The sequence below is a fragment of the Camelus bactrianus genome, chromosome 13, assembly GCF_048773025.1.
Source record: "Camelus bactrianus isolate YW-2024 breed Bactrian camel chromosome 13, ASM4877302v1, whole genome shotgun sequence".
In the NCBI taxonomy this organism is placed as follows: Eukaryota; Metazoa; Chordata; class Mammalia; order Artiodactyla; family Camelidae; genus Camelus; species Camelus bactrianus.
This window is the reverse complement of record NC_133551.1, coordinates 21195578-21213996: the sequence shown is the minus strand read 5'-3', so window position 1 is coordinate 21213996 and position 18419 is coordinate 21195578. Positions and strand designations below refer to the sequence as shown.

At 32.3% G+C, this 18419-nt stretch overlaps 1 protein-coding gene across 1 annotated transcript; it reads left to right on the top strand.

The window, feature by feature from the left end:
- Window positions 1-4262: 4262 nt before the first annotated feature.
- Window positions 4263-14403, top strand: DNAJB4 (DnaJ heat shock protein family (Hsp40) member B4). The gene is made up of 3 exons (XM_010963359.3): window positions 4263-4942; window positions 11013-11581; window positions 13093-14403. The coding sequence occupies exons 1-3, from the start codon at window positions 4732-4734 to the stop codon at window positions 13324-13326; spliced, it is 1014 nt and encodes a 337-aa protein (XP_010961661.1). The 5' UTR covers window positions 4263-4731; the 3' UTR covers window positions 13327-14403.
- Window positions 14404-18419: the final 4016 nt, after the last annotated feature.

The window sequence follows — 18419 nt, the reverse complement described above, 5'->3', positions numbered from 1 at the left end:
TCCAAGGCCACACAACTAGTAAGCAGAGCTGGCAGGATTCTAATACAGGCAGTCTGGCTCCAAAATCTGTGCGTCTAACCACATTATCAATATTCCCTCATGCTACCTTAGCAAATTTTATAATCACTATTCAAATATCTCAAGCACTGTTAACAAGGTATAAGGCACCTCAGATTGCTTATTCTTGGATAAAAAGTATCAGAGAATGAAAGTCATAATTTACTAATATTAATACTAGATGAGAAATTTCAGGTCTAAATGTACCCAGTTGAGAAATAGTGACAGAAAAAGTTTTCAGGAGGACCACTGGTAAACTATTAGGAATCCTTTGTCTTCAAGTAGAGTGATGATCTAAAATTTAATAGTAATTTCTTCTGAGACTTTAGAAGGCATGCTGTCTTTCTCTGTACTAATTTACTATAAACCAAGAAATGATTTGTGAGTTGGAAAAATAAAACTTATTTTTTTATTGTCTATGAATAAAGCCAAAGAAGAAAGTAAAGATGGTATCAATTGAATGACTAGTTATATACTTGTAATTTTTTTGTAGTTAAAATGCATTCTTTAGCTCTCTTTACTCCTAAACATATTTAATATTTAAATTGATTATAAAATCAAAAAGGACTCATACTTCTGTAAAAATTATTTCTCTATACTTATTACTGAAGCATAATATCCCAAACAATGAAGTTTTATTAAAGTTATTAAAAACAAAATGTAATACCATTAGAAGTTTTATTTAATTCTGGCCTGTGGCTCCCTAAAGTACAGTGACACACATCCCTCAAATGTATTACTAAGCACAGAAACTTTGTTATTAACTTTGATAAATAAAATAATAAACATATATTAAGTTTTGTGATTTGGTTGAAAAAATTAAAATCATTTAAAAAAAAATACACTGTTACGTGTCCTTTAGGTAGAGATGAACTAACCACTTCTACCCCAGCATAAGAAATTGACCTTGTAAACTGTAAACATTAAAGAGAAGAATCCGACTCTTTGTAATTTTCTTTTAATAAAGGGAAGAGGGTTGTGTTTTCATGGAATAATATCATCAATGTTTGAGTAGTGAAGTAAAAATAAAAAATACAAACACTAATTTCATATCTTTGTTAAAAATATAGTAGCCTTATAAACAACAAGATCCTACAATATTGAACAGGGAACTATATTCAGTATCTTCTAATAGCCTGTAATGAAAAAGAATATGAAAAGGAATATATATATAACTGAATTACTATGCTGTTCACCAGAAGTTAACACAGCATTGTAAACCAACTATACTTCAATTAAAAAAAAGAATTAAATCAGAAAAATAAATATATAAACAACAAGGTCCTACTGTATAGCACAGGGAACTATATTCAATACCTTATAATAACCTATAATGGAAAAGAATATGAAAAGGAATATATATATATATATATATAAATGAATCAATATGCTGTACGCCAGAAAGTAACACAACATTGTAAGTTGATGATACTTCAAAAAAAGAATATATAGCAGCCTTAAAGAAATTTAAGAAGAAAAGCATGTGCTGCTAACTCAAATTAGTTTTTGTTCTCTTCAAACTTTCTGCCATACATACACATACCTATAAAACCAAATAAGCGATGATTTATGTAACTTCTAAACAGTGCTTCAAATAGACATTATTTTTACTTTTAAAAACATTTATTAAATGTGCTTTATTTACGTCTCTTCCATTTTCCCTACAGGCTGCCACTACTCTTCCCTTTGTACTACTTTTGTTATGATATTTACAGGGGTGACAATTGCTCTTGCTGTACCCCCCCCAAAAAAAACCCAAATCCTACATTCATCTCAAACAAACTTGTATGAAGAAAATTCAATGTAAAGTGATTATGTAATGGATTTTCAACTCCTCAGTGGTAGAGGAGACAACTCAGTCCAAAAAAATAAATTTGAGTAAAATGTCTCTCAAGTACTATGTAGTTTAATTAATAATGATCATATTGATCCATTACCCTATATTGCATCTAATTGCAATGAGTACATTTGTATATATAATTTTTTCCTTGAATTATTTTCTAAGGACAAATTTCCAGGTATGGTATTTGCAGTTCTTTTAAAATAATTTTTAATAACTGTTTCTAAATGTTTGAAAGAATTTACACTGCTCATTTTCCTAAAATCTAGCTAAATTGTTTTATTATTTAGTCCTAAAATTATAATTATTATTAATTTGGAATTTACAAGCTGAGGTAAATTCTTACATTTCAACTTTACTACTGTAATTCTTTTTTGTGTTTGTGATATTTGAAAAAATATGAAAATCTTTTATCACCCTTCTCTACGTGTGAAGAGCAAGATTTCCTTCCATTTGTTAATATGTAACACATTTCTCAGAAATGTGAAAGATCTAGTCCCTGGGTTCTAAAACATTTAATATGTTAAGTCCTGATAATATTTCTAGCTCTCTGAAAATTTCCGAATCAGATAAGAATCTGCTCTTTTAGTTCCCAGCATTACCCACCAAATCCAGTAATACCAGTGTTCTTTGATAATGGATACTTAAAGGAACTGTCTTGGAAATTAATTCTAGGAGAGGATTTTTATTATATTTTTACTCTACTCTTAATGCTGATCCTTGCACTGGATTCTGACTTGCAATATGCTTTTTTTTTTTTTTTTTTTTTTTCAGTAGGAATCTTAAGGTGACTTTGGATATTAGCATTTTCCCCTAAGTTTTTTGGGTTTGAAAATTTGTCTTTTAACATTAAGTATTCCTTGGTGGGACTATAAAATTTGCTAAATAGCTGACAAACCTCTGTAATCTGTAAGCAGGCTAGATAGATGTTATATGTTTCCATAGCAAGGTGTTTTTATTTTGAGGGGGTAGGGAGGAGGTAAATTAGGTTTGTTTGTTTATTTATAGAGGTACTGGGGAATTGAACCCAGGACCTTGTGCATGCTAAAATAAGCACATGCTCTACCACCAAGCTATACCCTAACCCCATCCCCAATGTGTTTTTAAAGTAGAGAGTTTTGAGAAATGGGAAATCCTAGCTGTCAAAATGCACAAAGATAAACATTCTGAAAGAATTGCTGAATCATTAATGTGAAGCTGCTTAGCATATAAGAAGTTGGCGTTCCCGTATCTTTAAAGGTTAACATATGATCATCAACTTTTCATTATACTCTAAACATATGTGTGCATTTAGTTTTCCTCATAAATAATGTCTTTCTTTTCATTTTACAGACTTAAGACAAATACAAGGCTCTGTGCAATTCTTTGGACATTTTCTTATTCATCTTTCCAATATTATATTAGAAATGGAGCCATTTTTGAAAAGATGAGGAAAACATATAGGAGATGAAAAATGAGTTATATACATTGAAAATATTTCTTATAAATACCCAAAATATATATTAAAATAGCAGGCATCAGAAGGGTATATAAATGACATATGATATAAACTTTGTTAATAAAAAAACAAATACAAAACTACAAGAAATAACCATAAATATTCATAGGGAGAAAAGGATTAGAAGGAAATACATTAACATTTAGCAGGGATTACCTAAACTGGTATGATAGGAAGGTTTTTATTTTATTCTTTTTTGTTTCTGTGTTTTTCAAAATCTTCAGTGAGTATTTGTATTTCTAATTAGGAAAAATGTGTTTTTTAAAAGAAAAAATATTTCTAATATTACTGCTCCATAAATAGTTTATCCAGATTTTAAGCTGATTCAAAGTCTTAAAAAATACATGGGTTTTTACTGACGGTAACCTGATACTTTTCTTCTGTCTTTTCTGCAGCACAAAAATTCTTTAAATAGTGACCCTAGGAATTGGGAGAAAGGATCTCATTCTGTTCTAGTTGAAGTAACTGAAATCAAATATGAAGCTTTCACAAATATTGGTTTGCCAGAACTATTAACTCTTGTATACTAAAAAAAAACAAAAAAACAAAAAAAAACTAGTTAAAATCATCAGCTAAAATATTTAAGTCCTCTACTCATTTAAAAATATTGCTTTTGGTATTTATGATGTATAGCCTTTTACAGTGTGATTGACAGACCTTAAGAATTTTGAAAATGACACAAATTACTTGACAGTTTTAATTTAAACAAACCATATTTTAGTATTGTATATCTTATATTTGAATAACTTGAAGTTAAAATACATAAAATAAGTTCAAAGGTAGCTTTATTTATATAATATCTTTAACTTATTTTAATAAGTTAAGATGCTTAATGGCTATAATTATTTTTGTTGCTTTTTTCACCTAGAATGGAGTAGTAGTTATGGCATTCTATGCGGAAATACTGATTTCTAAATCCACTTGGGCTCTTTAAAAGGAAATAAAAATGGTAGCGCCAGAAGGAAAATGAATAGTTAATTGTGGAGGAGGAGAAAACCTAGCTCAGTACTTTGACTAGAGGCAGCTGGGGAAGTGACGTCCTGTAGCATTTGCTGTTCTAGAAAGTGCAGAGACACGTAGTGAAAATGGGAGGACCCAGAAGGAGGCCGTCTCCCGTGTAGTGTATATTTATCTGTAAGTGAGCTGTTGGAGAAGGAATTAAATACAGAGGCGCTGTCTGCTTGCTGCCTTAAGACAGCGAAGCTGAATTGCTGATTTGCTTTAACTTTTAAAACCCCCAGCTTGTTTATTTTTCTTAGAATCATTGTATTGCTAAGACTGGGGACGCTGTTTTCTTTCACAAAGGGAAATCTAAGTTCATTTCAAGGCGTTCGAAATGGGGAAAGACTATTATTGCATTTTGGGAATCGAAAAAGGAGCTTCAGATGAAGATATTAAAAAGGCTTACCGCAAACAAGCCCTCAGATTTCATCCGGACAAGAACAAATCTCCTCAGGCAGAGGAAAAATTTAAAGAGGTCGCAGAAGCTTATGAAGTATTGAGTGATCCTAAAAAGAGAGAAATATATGATCAGTTTGGGGAGGAAGGTAAGTATCCAGTGTATTTCTTTCTGTCTCTCCAGCTCTGTCTGTCTCTCTCGTTTTCTCTCTCAGCCTCTGGTTATTAAATTCTCTAACATCAAAAGTAGAAAAGCAAATAGTGGATAAAAACAAGATTTTATCTCTGATCATATGAATGAATGTTACACAGCTATGAATGAAATGTACTTGTTTGCCTTTTTTTTTTGATTTTGACATTCTGTAGTATATTCTACCATTAAGTTTATGATATTAACATTGTATATTTGAAAAGAAACCTTAAATTCCCATACCCATTAAGAAATTGTGTCAAAAGTCTTATGCAACCTGTTTTGTTTTCTAATGAATTTTCTGCCAGAACTAAAAAAGATTCTTTGACAACTTAAAATCTTAAGCTTGGCAGTTCAAATTCTGGATAGTCTATATTTCATTCACAAAAACAAAAGAAGTATTTTGCCTTTCTTATGGCAAAGCTAGTTTAGATTAAACAGAACAGAATCGTCTCTCTGAAGCAGAAGGCCCAGGCATTCAGCTCTAGTTGTTTTTGGCATTCTGCCTGGAGAGGAAAGAATTTTCCTGATGTCATAAAATACCAGAACAAGTTTTTAGCTTAATTGTAAACAGTAATTGTGTGCCAAGAAAATGAGATCTCAGAAATACAGTTTTTGACCTAAAATGGCCACCTAGTTAGAACAATTATTGTTTTACTTTTAGGTAACATTATTGTTTTGGAAATTTTCCTGTCTAAATATAAAGGAAAACATGATAACTTCCCTTTCCTCTACCTGCCATACTTTCGTTTCTTGCAGTGTGAGATCAGAAACTAGTTGAATATAGTAAATGGGGGTAATTTAAGACTTATCATTCTGGATTTTAAATTAAGTTTGTCTATCATCTGCATATAAATGTAGCTATAAAGTAAGACTATTTTAAATTGCTAATTAACAACAACAGAAACACTTTTAATTCCTACAGGTTCTGGGATTTTCAACTTTTTAAACCAGGACTAAGTTATTTTGTTATTTTTCTCCCAAAATGTTCTTTTTAAAATCACTGTAGTTGTGAAACTTTTTTATTTTTTGCTTCCTTTATTGCATTTAATATTAAAATTTCCTACTTAGAAATATATCCTTTAAAATACAGTGAAGCAGTGACTGCTCATTTTGAGTTAAAAAGTTAAATTTAGATTAAGCAGGGTGGTTGTGTAGAGGTTTTTTGGGTTTTTTTTTTTCTTGTTTTGTTTTTTTCTTTTTGATCTACGTTGCCCCCAATTGCAGTTTCTGCTGCTGGTTTTGCTATGACGAGGACCTGCAGTGTCAGGTTCTTACAGAGTAAATACTGAAAAAAGCAAATAGCGGGCAGTTCAGTCCTGCTTCTTCCTTATAGCCACACTACTCAAAAAAGCTATGATTTGGTTCATTTGAAAACACTAAGCAGGATTCTGAGATACTACTAACCATATACTACTCTTTCTGAGGAAGTTATTTTGTAATTTTGTGAAGAAACCCATAAATATGGAGTAACACTATAAATTCCCAGGAAAAAGCAAATATATACATCTCACTAATAGCTTGTTTGTCTATGACCAAGCCATAGATTCAGTGTTTGCTGAGGATACATGTCTTCTGAACGTTAAAGTCACCAAATGATATATTTTTCTTGGCTTAATATTACCTCTTAGTATTGTTTTTCTTGAGTGATGTTTCTCCAGTTTGATTTTTACTGAGCATCATCAGTGAATGAATTTTTTAAAAACTATAAAGCAGGATCATCTCTGTACTCTGGACCTTTTTTTCTTATTGACTCAGATAATTGATAGAAGCAGTAGAGGTAATAGGGGAGAATAAGTTTTTAATTTTATTTCTGGGGGTAATTAGATTTTTATTTTTTAATTGATTTTTAATGGAAGTACTAGGGATTGAACCCAGGACCTTGTGCATGCTAGGCATGCACTCTACCACTGATCTATACCCTCCCCCACCTGAGAATAAGTTTTTTAAAGCATTGAAATATAATATTTAGAAATATCATTTTCTAGTTATGTTACTTTAAAATACAAAGTTATTTGTTTTTTTTAGAAATTATTCTTCCTTTACAGAAAAGCATTATATTTATTTCTTCTTTATTCAGAATATCTCATTAATTTCCTTTAGGTATACTGTGAAAATGTGGGAAAATATTCTTTTCTCTTTGCCTTCCATTGATCTGTTTGTGCCTGTTGGCCTGGTTCTGTAGCCCTGTGTGTTTCTCCAGAAGTAACAAAATTATTTTAGGACTGTGGGGCCATTACTAATTTACCTGATAAACTTCCCCTCCCCCCAACTATTACATTCTCTTACAAGGCCTGAGACAGTGGGAATAAGGAACCATGAACTGAAAAGTGTATGAGTTGAAATTGCTAAATTTATATATTTAGGACCTAAGAGAACCAGTGATCCAGTTTATTCATGTTTTAAAAATCTCTAATATCCATGATTTTCAATGCTGTTTTTTAAAAAAAGTTGAATAAAAATAGGGATATTTTAAATTTATCATATGACCCAACATTTCTACTCTTAGGAACCTATAAAAGAGAAATGAAAATATAGTTCCACACAAAGAACAAAGACATGTACATGAATGTTCATAGCAGCATTATTTGTAAAGGCTCCAAATGGAAACAATACAAAAGTATAATTATTTAGTGAATGGATAAACAAAGTATAGTATATATGTATATGTACACATACACACACATTGGAATACTACTTAGCAACTAAAAGGACCAATTTAATAAAACATGTTACAAAATGGAATAGCCTCAAAAACTATGTTAAATAAGTCAGATGTAAATACATATTCTGTGATTCCATTTATATGAAATGCATGGAAAAGACAGACTTATAGAGAAAGAAAGCAGATTAGTTGTGGACTAGGGCTAGAGGTAGGAGCAGGGATTAACTACAAATAGAAATGAGAGAATTCTTTGGATTGATGGAAATGTTCTGTAATGGGATTGTGGTGATGGTTGCATAATTTTACAGATTTACTAAAACCGCTGAATTGTATATTTACCTTTGGTTAAATTTATAATAAATAAAACTATTTTTAATAAAATAGAGACATTTTCTCCATAGTTGAATCATTTGAAAATAAAAAATATAGAATTATGGAAATTTAAAATCGTATTTTGAACCAGTCTCTCCCCTAAAGTTTTAGATTTTGTTCTGAATTGTTTAGTGGAAGTCAACAAAAGTTTGTATCAAAAGACTTTAAAAAAAGGTTTTCAGGGGAGGAGGGTATAGCTCAGTGGTAGAGTGCGGTGCTTGGCATGCATGGGGTCCTGGATTCAGTCCCCAGTACCAGCATTAAAAAATAAATAAATAAACCTAATCACCCCCTAAAAAAAGTCTAAAAAAGAAGATTTTCATTAACACATCTTCACAGTATTCAAGTTCTCTAACATTTCTTTTTCTTTATGCTTTCTTTTTTAATGGTTTAGTTAATAACTTTAGTGAATCAAAACTGTTTAAAGGATTTCATTATGCTAGTAACTCTGTAGGTATTGTTATAAATCTGGATTTTTACATATTAGATCTCCTTAAAGGAAGTTACTAAAGCCCTATAATTTTTTTTCTTTGAAATCCTAATTCTTCTCCAGAGCTGCTTCTTTTGATAAACTCTTAGTCAACTAACTAGTGGAAATTATCATTATGGACAGTATCCCAGACTACTAATTGTTTTTGGATTGCGAATTGATTGTTGATTGGTTTTAAAATAATAGCAGTCTTGCTACAGCATAGGTAAATGTTGATTCTGGAGTACATTCCTTGATCACACAAAGTGATGATGGTGTCTAGAAAACATTTGTATAGCAGAGGGAAACCAGCTGAATATTAAAATTTTCCATGAGCAGTCAAAATGTATATAGTAAAGAGTTGACTGTGTAGTTGATGACAGGCTTGTTACAATTCAAGTGCTGGGCAGTGCAAGTGATACTTGCATAATAATTCACATTCTATTGGTGTGAATTTTGGTAGGATTTTCTCAGTCATAGTAACTTCGTTATTGACTATTTAGTGTCAAAGCTCCATTGGAGGTTGTTTGTTAGTTTTGATAAACATCACTTCAGACAGGAACTCTGTAATCCTGATTGAGTTAAACCATTTTTGGCAGAGGAGGTTTTAGGGAAAAGCCAAACCCATGATGTAATAAATTAAAATGTTATTCTTTCTTTTCATGAATCCATTATAGGTCCAAAACATTCAGATTTTTTCTTCTAGAAGGCTAGATTGGGCAGGCTAATTTACTCAATTTATTTATTAGCTCTGTTTAATTATTATATTTGTGGATGAAAAATGAAATGATTGAAATAATTTAAAAATTGGTTTAATCACATTGGTAATGACTTTAAGTTATATACATATCCTATCATTTAAAAAAAATCTATTACTAGTTTTTTTTTTTAACATTTGGAGTTGTAACTGTACCACTAAAATTTATAAAAAGAAGTTTTGGATGAGCTGTGTGTTAAAAGTCCTTGTTCTGCTTGTGCTTATCATTCTGTTTCTGCAAGGAATATCCCTGAGGATGTGTCATTCAATACATACTTTGACAATTTTCAGATTGTTAGATTTCTCTTGGTCTCTCCAGATTTCTATTCATGGATGAAGGTAAAAATGTAAACATCAGTTGAGACTGTTGGATGAAGCAAAGTACATGTATATCTTTTAGTGGAAGAAGCCAAATAGAATAAAATACACATATTCTCTGTGAAAGCACACTGAGTGATTCCAGTAGACTTTTTTATTATTAAATTTCTCATATATATATGATTATACTTCATGTTACTTTGGCTTCTGCCTCTTCTCTATCCTGACCCTCAAGACACATTTAGTTTTCTCTTCAAAGACTTAAAGAATTAGTTCATTCTCATTATTCAATAAGCAAATTCATTTTCAGTCCTATATGCGTGAGCAATGCAAAAATGAATAAAATACATTTCCTCCCCTCAGATTACTCACTGCTTTAACATGTTGGAATCTCTTAGTTTAATTCTCTTGAATTTTTTTTACAGTTTTATAATTTTTAGATTCTGTTTCTTCCTTATTTCCTTGGTCAGGAATGCCCATAAGGCTCATTCAGACACTTGGCTGATACCGTAATGATATAAATCCTTGTCAGTATTTCTCCCTTAAAAGATCACTATCCTGTTGTTTTGTGGGTTTTAGTAGAATCTTTCTTTGGTATGTAAGGGAAAATGCTGCTTCAGATATGTAATCTCTTGTGAGCTACGTATTACTTTGTTGAACCTTAAAGAACAGGGTCAAAAAGTCACTATCTTGGTGTCTGAAGCAGGTTGTCCACAATAGATGGAAATAACCAGCTCAAAGGCCTTACATGTCAAGAGGTTTTACAGCTCTTGATTTCAGTCTTCTTTCTACACGCTGTTGAAGCTAATGCTATATGTGGTATGCCTAGATAAACAATTTCATTATGTAGGATAGGGGTAACAATTTTAGCGTCTAAAATTCTTTTTCAGGGGTTTCTGTTACTAGACCTTTTGCCCTTTCTGCCACAAATGAGTTCTATTTAAACTCATGAACAGTGAAAAATAATCTGAAATAAAGCTAGTTAGTATGAATATAGTATTTTATATTATTGATTTGTGCTCATTGATGATAATGGTACTTATAAAGCTTTAGGTTATGCATTTTGCATTGATTACTGAAGACTTTTCAACTGACATCTTTGGAAAACTTAATTTTATATATTTCAGATTATCAAACCAGTAGCTTATAAGATAAGAGTTTCCCAATTTTTATTTATTTTCTTATTTACCTGTGGAACAAAGATCCAGGAACAAGTTATCATTAAAGATGGGGATTTGGAGGAAGAATTTGAAAGCTAAAAATTTAACTTAGGATGAAATGATCAGGCATTATGTAGCTGTTCTGTATTGAGTTATAATGGCATTTCTGGCCGATAGTAATAATATAGCAATTTAAGTTGGCCAAAGTTTATTAGTAATGCAGTTTTTGAAAGTTTAACTTTCAAGAGTTGTAAGCAATATTCTAATCATGCTTATCTCTTCATTTAGGATTAAAAGGAGGAGCAGGAGGTTCTGATGGACAAGGAGGTACCTTCCGGTACACCTTTCATGGTGATCCTCATGCCACATTTGCAGCATTTTTTGGAGGTTCCAACCCCTTTGAAATTTTCTTTGGAAGGCGGATGGGTGGTGGTAGAGATTCTGAAGAAATGGAAGTAGATGGAGATCCTTTTAGTGCCTTTGGATTCAGCATGAATGGATATCCAAGAGACAGGAATTCTGTGGGGCCATCCCGCCTCAAACAAGATCCTCCAGTTATTCATGAACTTAGAGTATCACTTGAAGAAATATATAGTGGTTGTACCAAGCGAATGAAGATTTCTCGCAAAAGGTTAAACCCTGATGGAAGGAGTTATAGGTCTGAGGACAAAATTCTCACCATTGAGATTAAAAAAGGATGGAAAGAAGGCACCAAAATTACTTTTCCAAGGGAAGGAGATGAAACACCAACTAGTATTCCAGCAGACATTGTTTTTATCATTAAAGATAAAGATCACCCAAAATTCAAAAGGGATGGATCAAATATAATTTATACTGCTAAAATCAGTTTACGAGAGGTAAGTTAGTAGGACCCAGGGTTCTGAAACAAAACAATTATGTATCCAGTCTTAGCGAATTCATCTAAATAATAACTAACATTTATTTAGTGCTGACTATACATTATTTTTAAAATTTTCATAAGGACCCTCTGAGGTAGTACTACTGTTATACCTCATTTATGGATAAGATTATATTTTCTAAGTTTAGTTATTTCTACTAACAATTCTAACAATTTAAGTGCCAATTTTAAGTGCTAACTGGATTATGTACCACGAGGCCTAATCTGGGCTAACTCTACTCAGTTTTCACAAATATGGTTTATGAGATCTGCATTGTAATCTCATCACTTTATTCCATGTATAAGATTTTTTCCAGAATTGTTAACTTGCAGTAATAATTATATTTAAAAAAATGGTATTAAAAGACAAAATAATTGGCTCACACAGACACCTCTCGTCTGTGTGGCCATTGTTGCCTATGGCAGCATAACCTAGTAAACTCCTTTCCTATTTTCAAAAACAAACAAAAACAAAATAATTTATAAGGGTACTGCTTTAATACATGAGTTCTCATTTGTTCTATCTTTAGGAACTATTTCTTAAATTTAACGTAAGTCTGCAAATATGGCCATGGCAGTTCCCTGCTTAAAATTTTTAAATGATTCCACATAGCATCCATCGTAAAGTCTAAACTCTTTAGCTTAGAATAAAAGGTTGTTTTTAATCTGATTTCTACCCATAAATGTACCCATGTGCATTTCCCTAAGTGTGCTGTGTTATTGTCCTGTATGCCTCTCTGTCATTGTCTGGGCTATACTCTGTGAAACACTGCTATTCCTCACTCTACCTCAATACCTGCTACTGTCCAGTGCTTCCCTCAGCATTCTGTACTCCCAGAAACTACAGGGGTAAGTTAGGTGCCCTTTCTCTCACAAAAAACTTCTGCACATCCCTCTGTGCCAACTTTATACTATATTTTAATTACTAGTTTACTTCTGAATTCTTTGTGCACTCCTTGAGGTGGGGTCAGTGTTTCTAGTCTCTCCCTCTATGCTCAGCATCTGGCAGGAATGTATGGCATATAGCAGGCACTCAGTAAATATTTGTTGACTAAAACGATAAATTTATTCCTCGTCCTAACATTTTCCCTCTGGAGAAGTATGTGGTTGCTCCCAGCTTATTCTTTGCTCTCCTGGATTTCTCCCTCCTCTCTTCTCCCGTTCCATTCCTGCATCTCGAATGTTGTAACAGCAGCCTCAAACAATCCATGTCGTTCCAGGGCAATGTGGGAGACATTTTTTCCTTCTCTTTTCCTTTCTTGCCCCTTTCCCCTTCTCCTTTCCTTTTGTAAAATGTCTGATTACGTATTGCCTGAACGGACTTTCTAATGGGGAAGAAGTCTTATAATTATTGATATCCTTTTGGAGGTTAAAAACTTAACCTTAATGGTATCATCCTTTACATCTGGTAATAGTTTTGTTTAGACTTTTAAGTTTTGATGTTTGGTCATTTTATTTGGTCCATTTTAGGCATTGTGTGGCTGCTCAATTAATGTGCCAACAATGGATGGAAGAACCATACCTATGACAATAAATGATATCGTGAAACCTGGAATGAGGAGAAGAATAATTGGATATGGGCTACCGTTTCCAAAAAATCCTGACCACCGCGGTGACCTTCTAATTGAATTTGAGGTGTCCTTCCCAGATACTATATCCTCGTCATCCAAAGAAGTACTTAGGAAACATCTTCCTGCCTCATAGAATGAGGAACTTTGTTACCCATATTTTGATAAGGCACTGAAAATACAAAAGGACTGGCCGTTTACTGATGTAGATGTGAATTCTGTATAAAGACATGTAAATTATTTTGAGAGTTCATTAAATTGCATGAATAGAGACGGGTCAAATAAGTAGGCAAAAGGGATTTTTACAGTTGGAGATGAAGAGAAAACCATTCACTATATTTTATTTCATTTCTCCCAAGTCAGAAATTTTTAGTATTTTGTTTACATGTAAAATTTGTTTTTTGGAGTTAGTGGATACATTTCTAATAAAGTGCTAGGCTCTCCAAGTACTTTATTTCTTGTATCTTTACATTATCAGTATGATAGTTTCTCATTTATAATGGAAATTTAAATTCTTAACTGAACTATACATGTGATAGGTATTTCTAGAAAATAAAAACCCAAGTCACTTGGAAATCTGGTTAGCTAGATTAAAATCACCATATGAAATGCTGCTATAGGGCTGGTACCCATAAAAGAATATCCTAATGCATTTGTTTCATCATTTTCATTTTAAAATTATACTGTAGCATTTCTTGATAACATAGCTGTAATGTTCTTAAGGCAGACCTATTCTTCATAAAAAGGAAATTAATGGCAATTTATCTCCTGTGGAAATCCCAATTGCCTGTATTACTGATATTTTAGAAATAGGTTGTTTTTAAAATACCATATGTAATTTTATGCAAGTTGACTATATATCTTGGACTTAATAAATTATAGGTACATTTTATTGTCCACTAGTTAAAAATAATTTGTTTGATAATAAATGTGTTTTTAGAGGAAATATTGTTACTTGGAATTAATTTTCCAATTACACAGTCTTCTGTAACTTACTCATAATATGCTGTATGTATCTTATGCAATTTCCCTAAAAAGAATGAACTACCACTATGGTGTTAAACCAAAATATGGGGAAAATAAACACTAACTGCTGCTTATGAATGATGTTGCTACTACTTGTTATGCATATAAATATTTTACTTTTTCCCTATGTATAGATTGCATTCTTAGGTGTTTTAATTTTTTAAATATATTTACGTTTAAAAACTTGTTTTGTTTTCTGTTTTATACCTATAGTGAGAATGATGTTTTGAAACAGTTTTTGGTTCAAAAGTAATTTTCAGGATGATGGGTATATATACAAGGTGTATTGGATCCTATCACCTTTTAGCAGACTATGACGTCTTCTTTTAGAAATTCAAAAAATAGGTTTTAATCACCATATACTTTACAGCTTTATTGAGATATAATTCAAATGCTATAAAGTTTACCCTCTTAAGGTGTAGAGTGGAGTGGTTTTAGTATAATCACTGAGTTGTGCAACCACTTTCTAATTCCAGAACACTTTCATCACCGCAGAAAGAAACCCCATAACCATCAGCGCTCATTTCCCATTCCTCCAGCCCCTGGCAAACACTAGTCTACTTTCTGTCTCTATGGATTTGTCTATTCTGGACATTTCATATAAATGGGGTCAAACAATATTTGGCTTTTTGAGGGGGCTTCTTTCACTTAGCATGATGTTTTCAGGGTACATCCATGTTGCATCATGAATCAGTACCATACTTTTTTTTTAATGACTGAATAGTATTCTATTACATGGGTTTACCACATTTTGTTTATCCATTCATTAGTTGTTGGGCATTTAGGTTATTTCTGCTTTTTGGCTATTATGAATATGCAACTGTGAACATTTTGGACCAAGTTGTTGGGTACAGAATTTTTCAATTTTCTTGAGTATATACCTAAGAATAAAATTGTTGGCAATAACCACATACTTTAGTGGCAGATGGAAAATGCTTGAAAATGCAAGAGAATTTAGCTAATCATGGGTCTTATTCCATCTAATTTATAAATGATTCCTTTTTAACTTTGTTTCTTGCAATGACAGTTGAAACTCCTTAGGGAAGTATGAACATCATGGAAATTTTCTCACTAGTCTAAAGAGATAGAGCTGAAAAGCATCAGTCAGAGTAGTGGGTGTGGTTTCTATTTTAAAACCACTGTCATCTATTGTAATTTTCTTGATTAAGCAATTTTCTCCCAAGTTAAAAAAATGATTTGTAGACTAGATATGTGGATAATCTTTGGATTAAAAAAGTGTTGTTTTTTTTAAAATACAGAATTATTCTTCTAGTAAAAAAAGTTAATTTGCATTGCTGTATGAAAACAGTATACCAATATCTTTCTTGTCTTAAAGGATACTGATAATGCCTTAGCATGCAGTGAGTGCTCAATTTTTATTTTGCTGAATGTTAAGTTAATATAAAAGCAAAGTTTTAGAGTTTCCTTATTTAAAGTTATGAAAATACTTTTGATTTTAAAATGTTCTCTTTGAATTCAATCAGGTTCTTGGGTACCTGGAGTAGTTTGGAAGTACTGTAGATCTCAGTAAGCTAATTGATAAAGGTGTTTAACTCTCTTTCCTACAAGTAAAATTTTATTCGTCCATCATCTCTGTAGCTTTTAGAATTTTGGTTTATGTAAATGTAGTTCTTAAGCCATTCTTATAAAGAGGAAACTGGAGATTTGGGAAACGAGAAGGAGATAAAGTGAATGACAGAGGAAAATGAGAAGTTTTAGATGCAACCTTAAACATGAGAAAGAAAACTAGAGGCAAAGAACTCCACTCCTGTTTCTGTTAAAGGGATGGCACTGAGATGAAGACAAACAAACTGGACCAGAAGTACTGTTGTGACATTGAATTGTAATGGGAGCTCAGTATTAGAGAAGAGTTTGGGAAATGTTTAGTATGTTTATCTAATAGGTTAAAGGATGCATAATATTTTAAATCTCAAGTGTATATTTTTCATCTCTAGTATTGGGGAATGGAGGGGTTCAAGAGATAGGATTAACTGAGAATCATAAAATATGAAAAATATGAAACATTTGGAAAGAGCTTAAGCTTCTTTTTTTCCTAATTGCCTTCTTCAGATGCCTATTATGTCTAACAAAGTAAAAATAAATTTGCAAGCATCTCATTGAAGCTGTGAGAATGGGAGATCTTGAAAAGTTTTTAGCGAGCAAGGAGTGGTAAACTATGTAATATTTATTAGTAGTTAAAAATACGAACTATTGTTCTGTTTTAAAAACTATTGCTCTTTTAAATTAATACAACCTTCATTTTAGTGAGTCTAAAAGCTTAGCATTCTATCTAAAACTTCTATTTTTCTTAACAACTTAAATTCCTCAGCTAATTGTTTTCCTACCAAATGCCTTCAGAACCATAATCCTCTCAACTGGGGAAGTAATATTTTACTGTGGCTTTTATAAATTACACTCCCTTATTAAAGCAACCTTAAAAATTGGCACAGCCTACTTCAGAGTAATAACTATACAACAGGAATAGTTAAACATTTTATGCTTTTCCCCCCCAAATATTTGATTCATAAAACTTGGAGGAAATTTTTCAGAAGTTAAAATTGGAACCCTTAGCAGGTAATGGGGACTTAGTATTATTGGAAAGTTAGTTGCTGGTTGTATAGATTTATTTTCATCCAGTTTGAAGAAGGTATACATGATGACCAAGTGGAACTTATTCTAGGTATGCAAGACTGGCTTAGTATTTAAAATTCCTCCAGTACAGTGTTGTTCTGACTCACCAACTCTGTGCTGTTATTGGCAAACAGACTACATTTCTATATGTTATAGTCAATATATACATATTATATACATATTGTTTTATACAATTGCTTTCTAAATCAGTTAAGAGAAAGAAAGAAGAACTATGCATTTGCACTGTCTTTTACAATTACCTCTACTAGGGCTCTCTGTTCATGTGGATTTGAGTTACTGTCTGGGGCCGCCTGCTTTCAGCTTGAAGATCTTCTGTTAGTATTTCTTGTAAGATGGGTCTAAAATCAACAAATTCTCTGTTTTTTCTTATCTGGGAATGTCTTTATGTTGCCTTCTTCTTTGAAAGATAGCTTTGCTGGATACAGGATTTTTTTTTTTTTTTTAATTTGTCTTTTTGGGGGGGGGTTGTAGATAATTAGGGTTATTTATCTTTTAATGGAGCTGCTGGAGATTGAACCCAGGGCGTCGTGCATGCTAAGCACTCAATCTACCACTTGAGCTGTCCCCTCCCCCACCAGGATTCTTGATTGACAGAATTTTTTTCTTTGAGCATTTTTAGTATGTTATCCCACTGTCTCTGGTTTCCCTTATTGTTATAAGTAAGCTGATTTTATTTGGGTTCCATTGTAAGTGATGGGTAATTTATCTCTTGCTACATTCAGTATTTTCTCCACGGATATGTAGAGTGTTTTTCAATAAATTTGGGAAGTTTCCAGCCATTATTTCTTTAACTATTTTTTCTTCTCCTTTCTTTCTCTCCTCTCCTTTTGCTACTCCAGTTTTGCATGTATTGGTGCACTTAATGGCGTTCCACATTTTTCTGAGGCTCTATTCATTTTCCTGTATTCTTTTTTCTCTCTATACTTTGGGTTGCATAGCCTTTATCAGTCTATCTTCAGGTTTGTTAATTTTTTTTCTGCCAGGTCAGATCTATTGTTGAGTGTCTCTAGTGAATTGATTATTTCAGTTGTGCTTTTAGCTCTAGATTTTCCATTTGGTTCTTTTTCATAATTTCTCTTTATTAACATTCTCTGGTGAGACATCATCATCCATAATTAATCATGGTTTCCTTGTTTTCTTTGAACATATTTAAGGGCTACATTGAGGTTTTTGTCTGTTAAATCCAACATTGGTTTGCTGCACAGGCAGTTCTTTTGCCTTTTTACTTTCTGGCATAGAGGTCATACTTTCTGTTTCTTTGTATTCTTGTTATTTATTTTTTGATATTAAGCATTTTCAATAATATAGCAACTCTATGTACTAGTCCCCATCTTCTTTTAGGACTTGTTATTTACTCGTTTAGTGACTGAATATTTTAGTGAAGTCCATTTTCCCCTGTGATGTGAAGCCTCTGATGTTGGTCTTTAGAGGCTGCAGCCTTGAGTAAGCTCAGTCACCCTGGGATGACAGTGGTTTTAGTAAGGCTCTTTTTGTCTCTTTCCCTGACCACACCCAGTTGTTAAGCTACACTGATTGCTGATGAATTCTCCA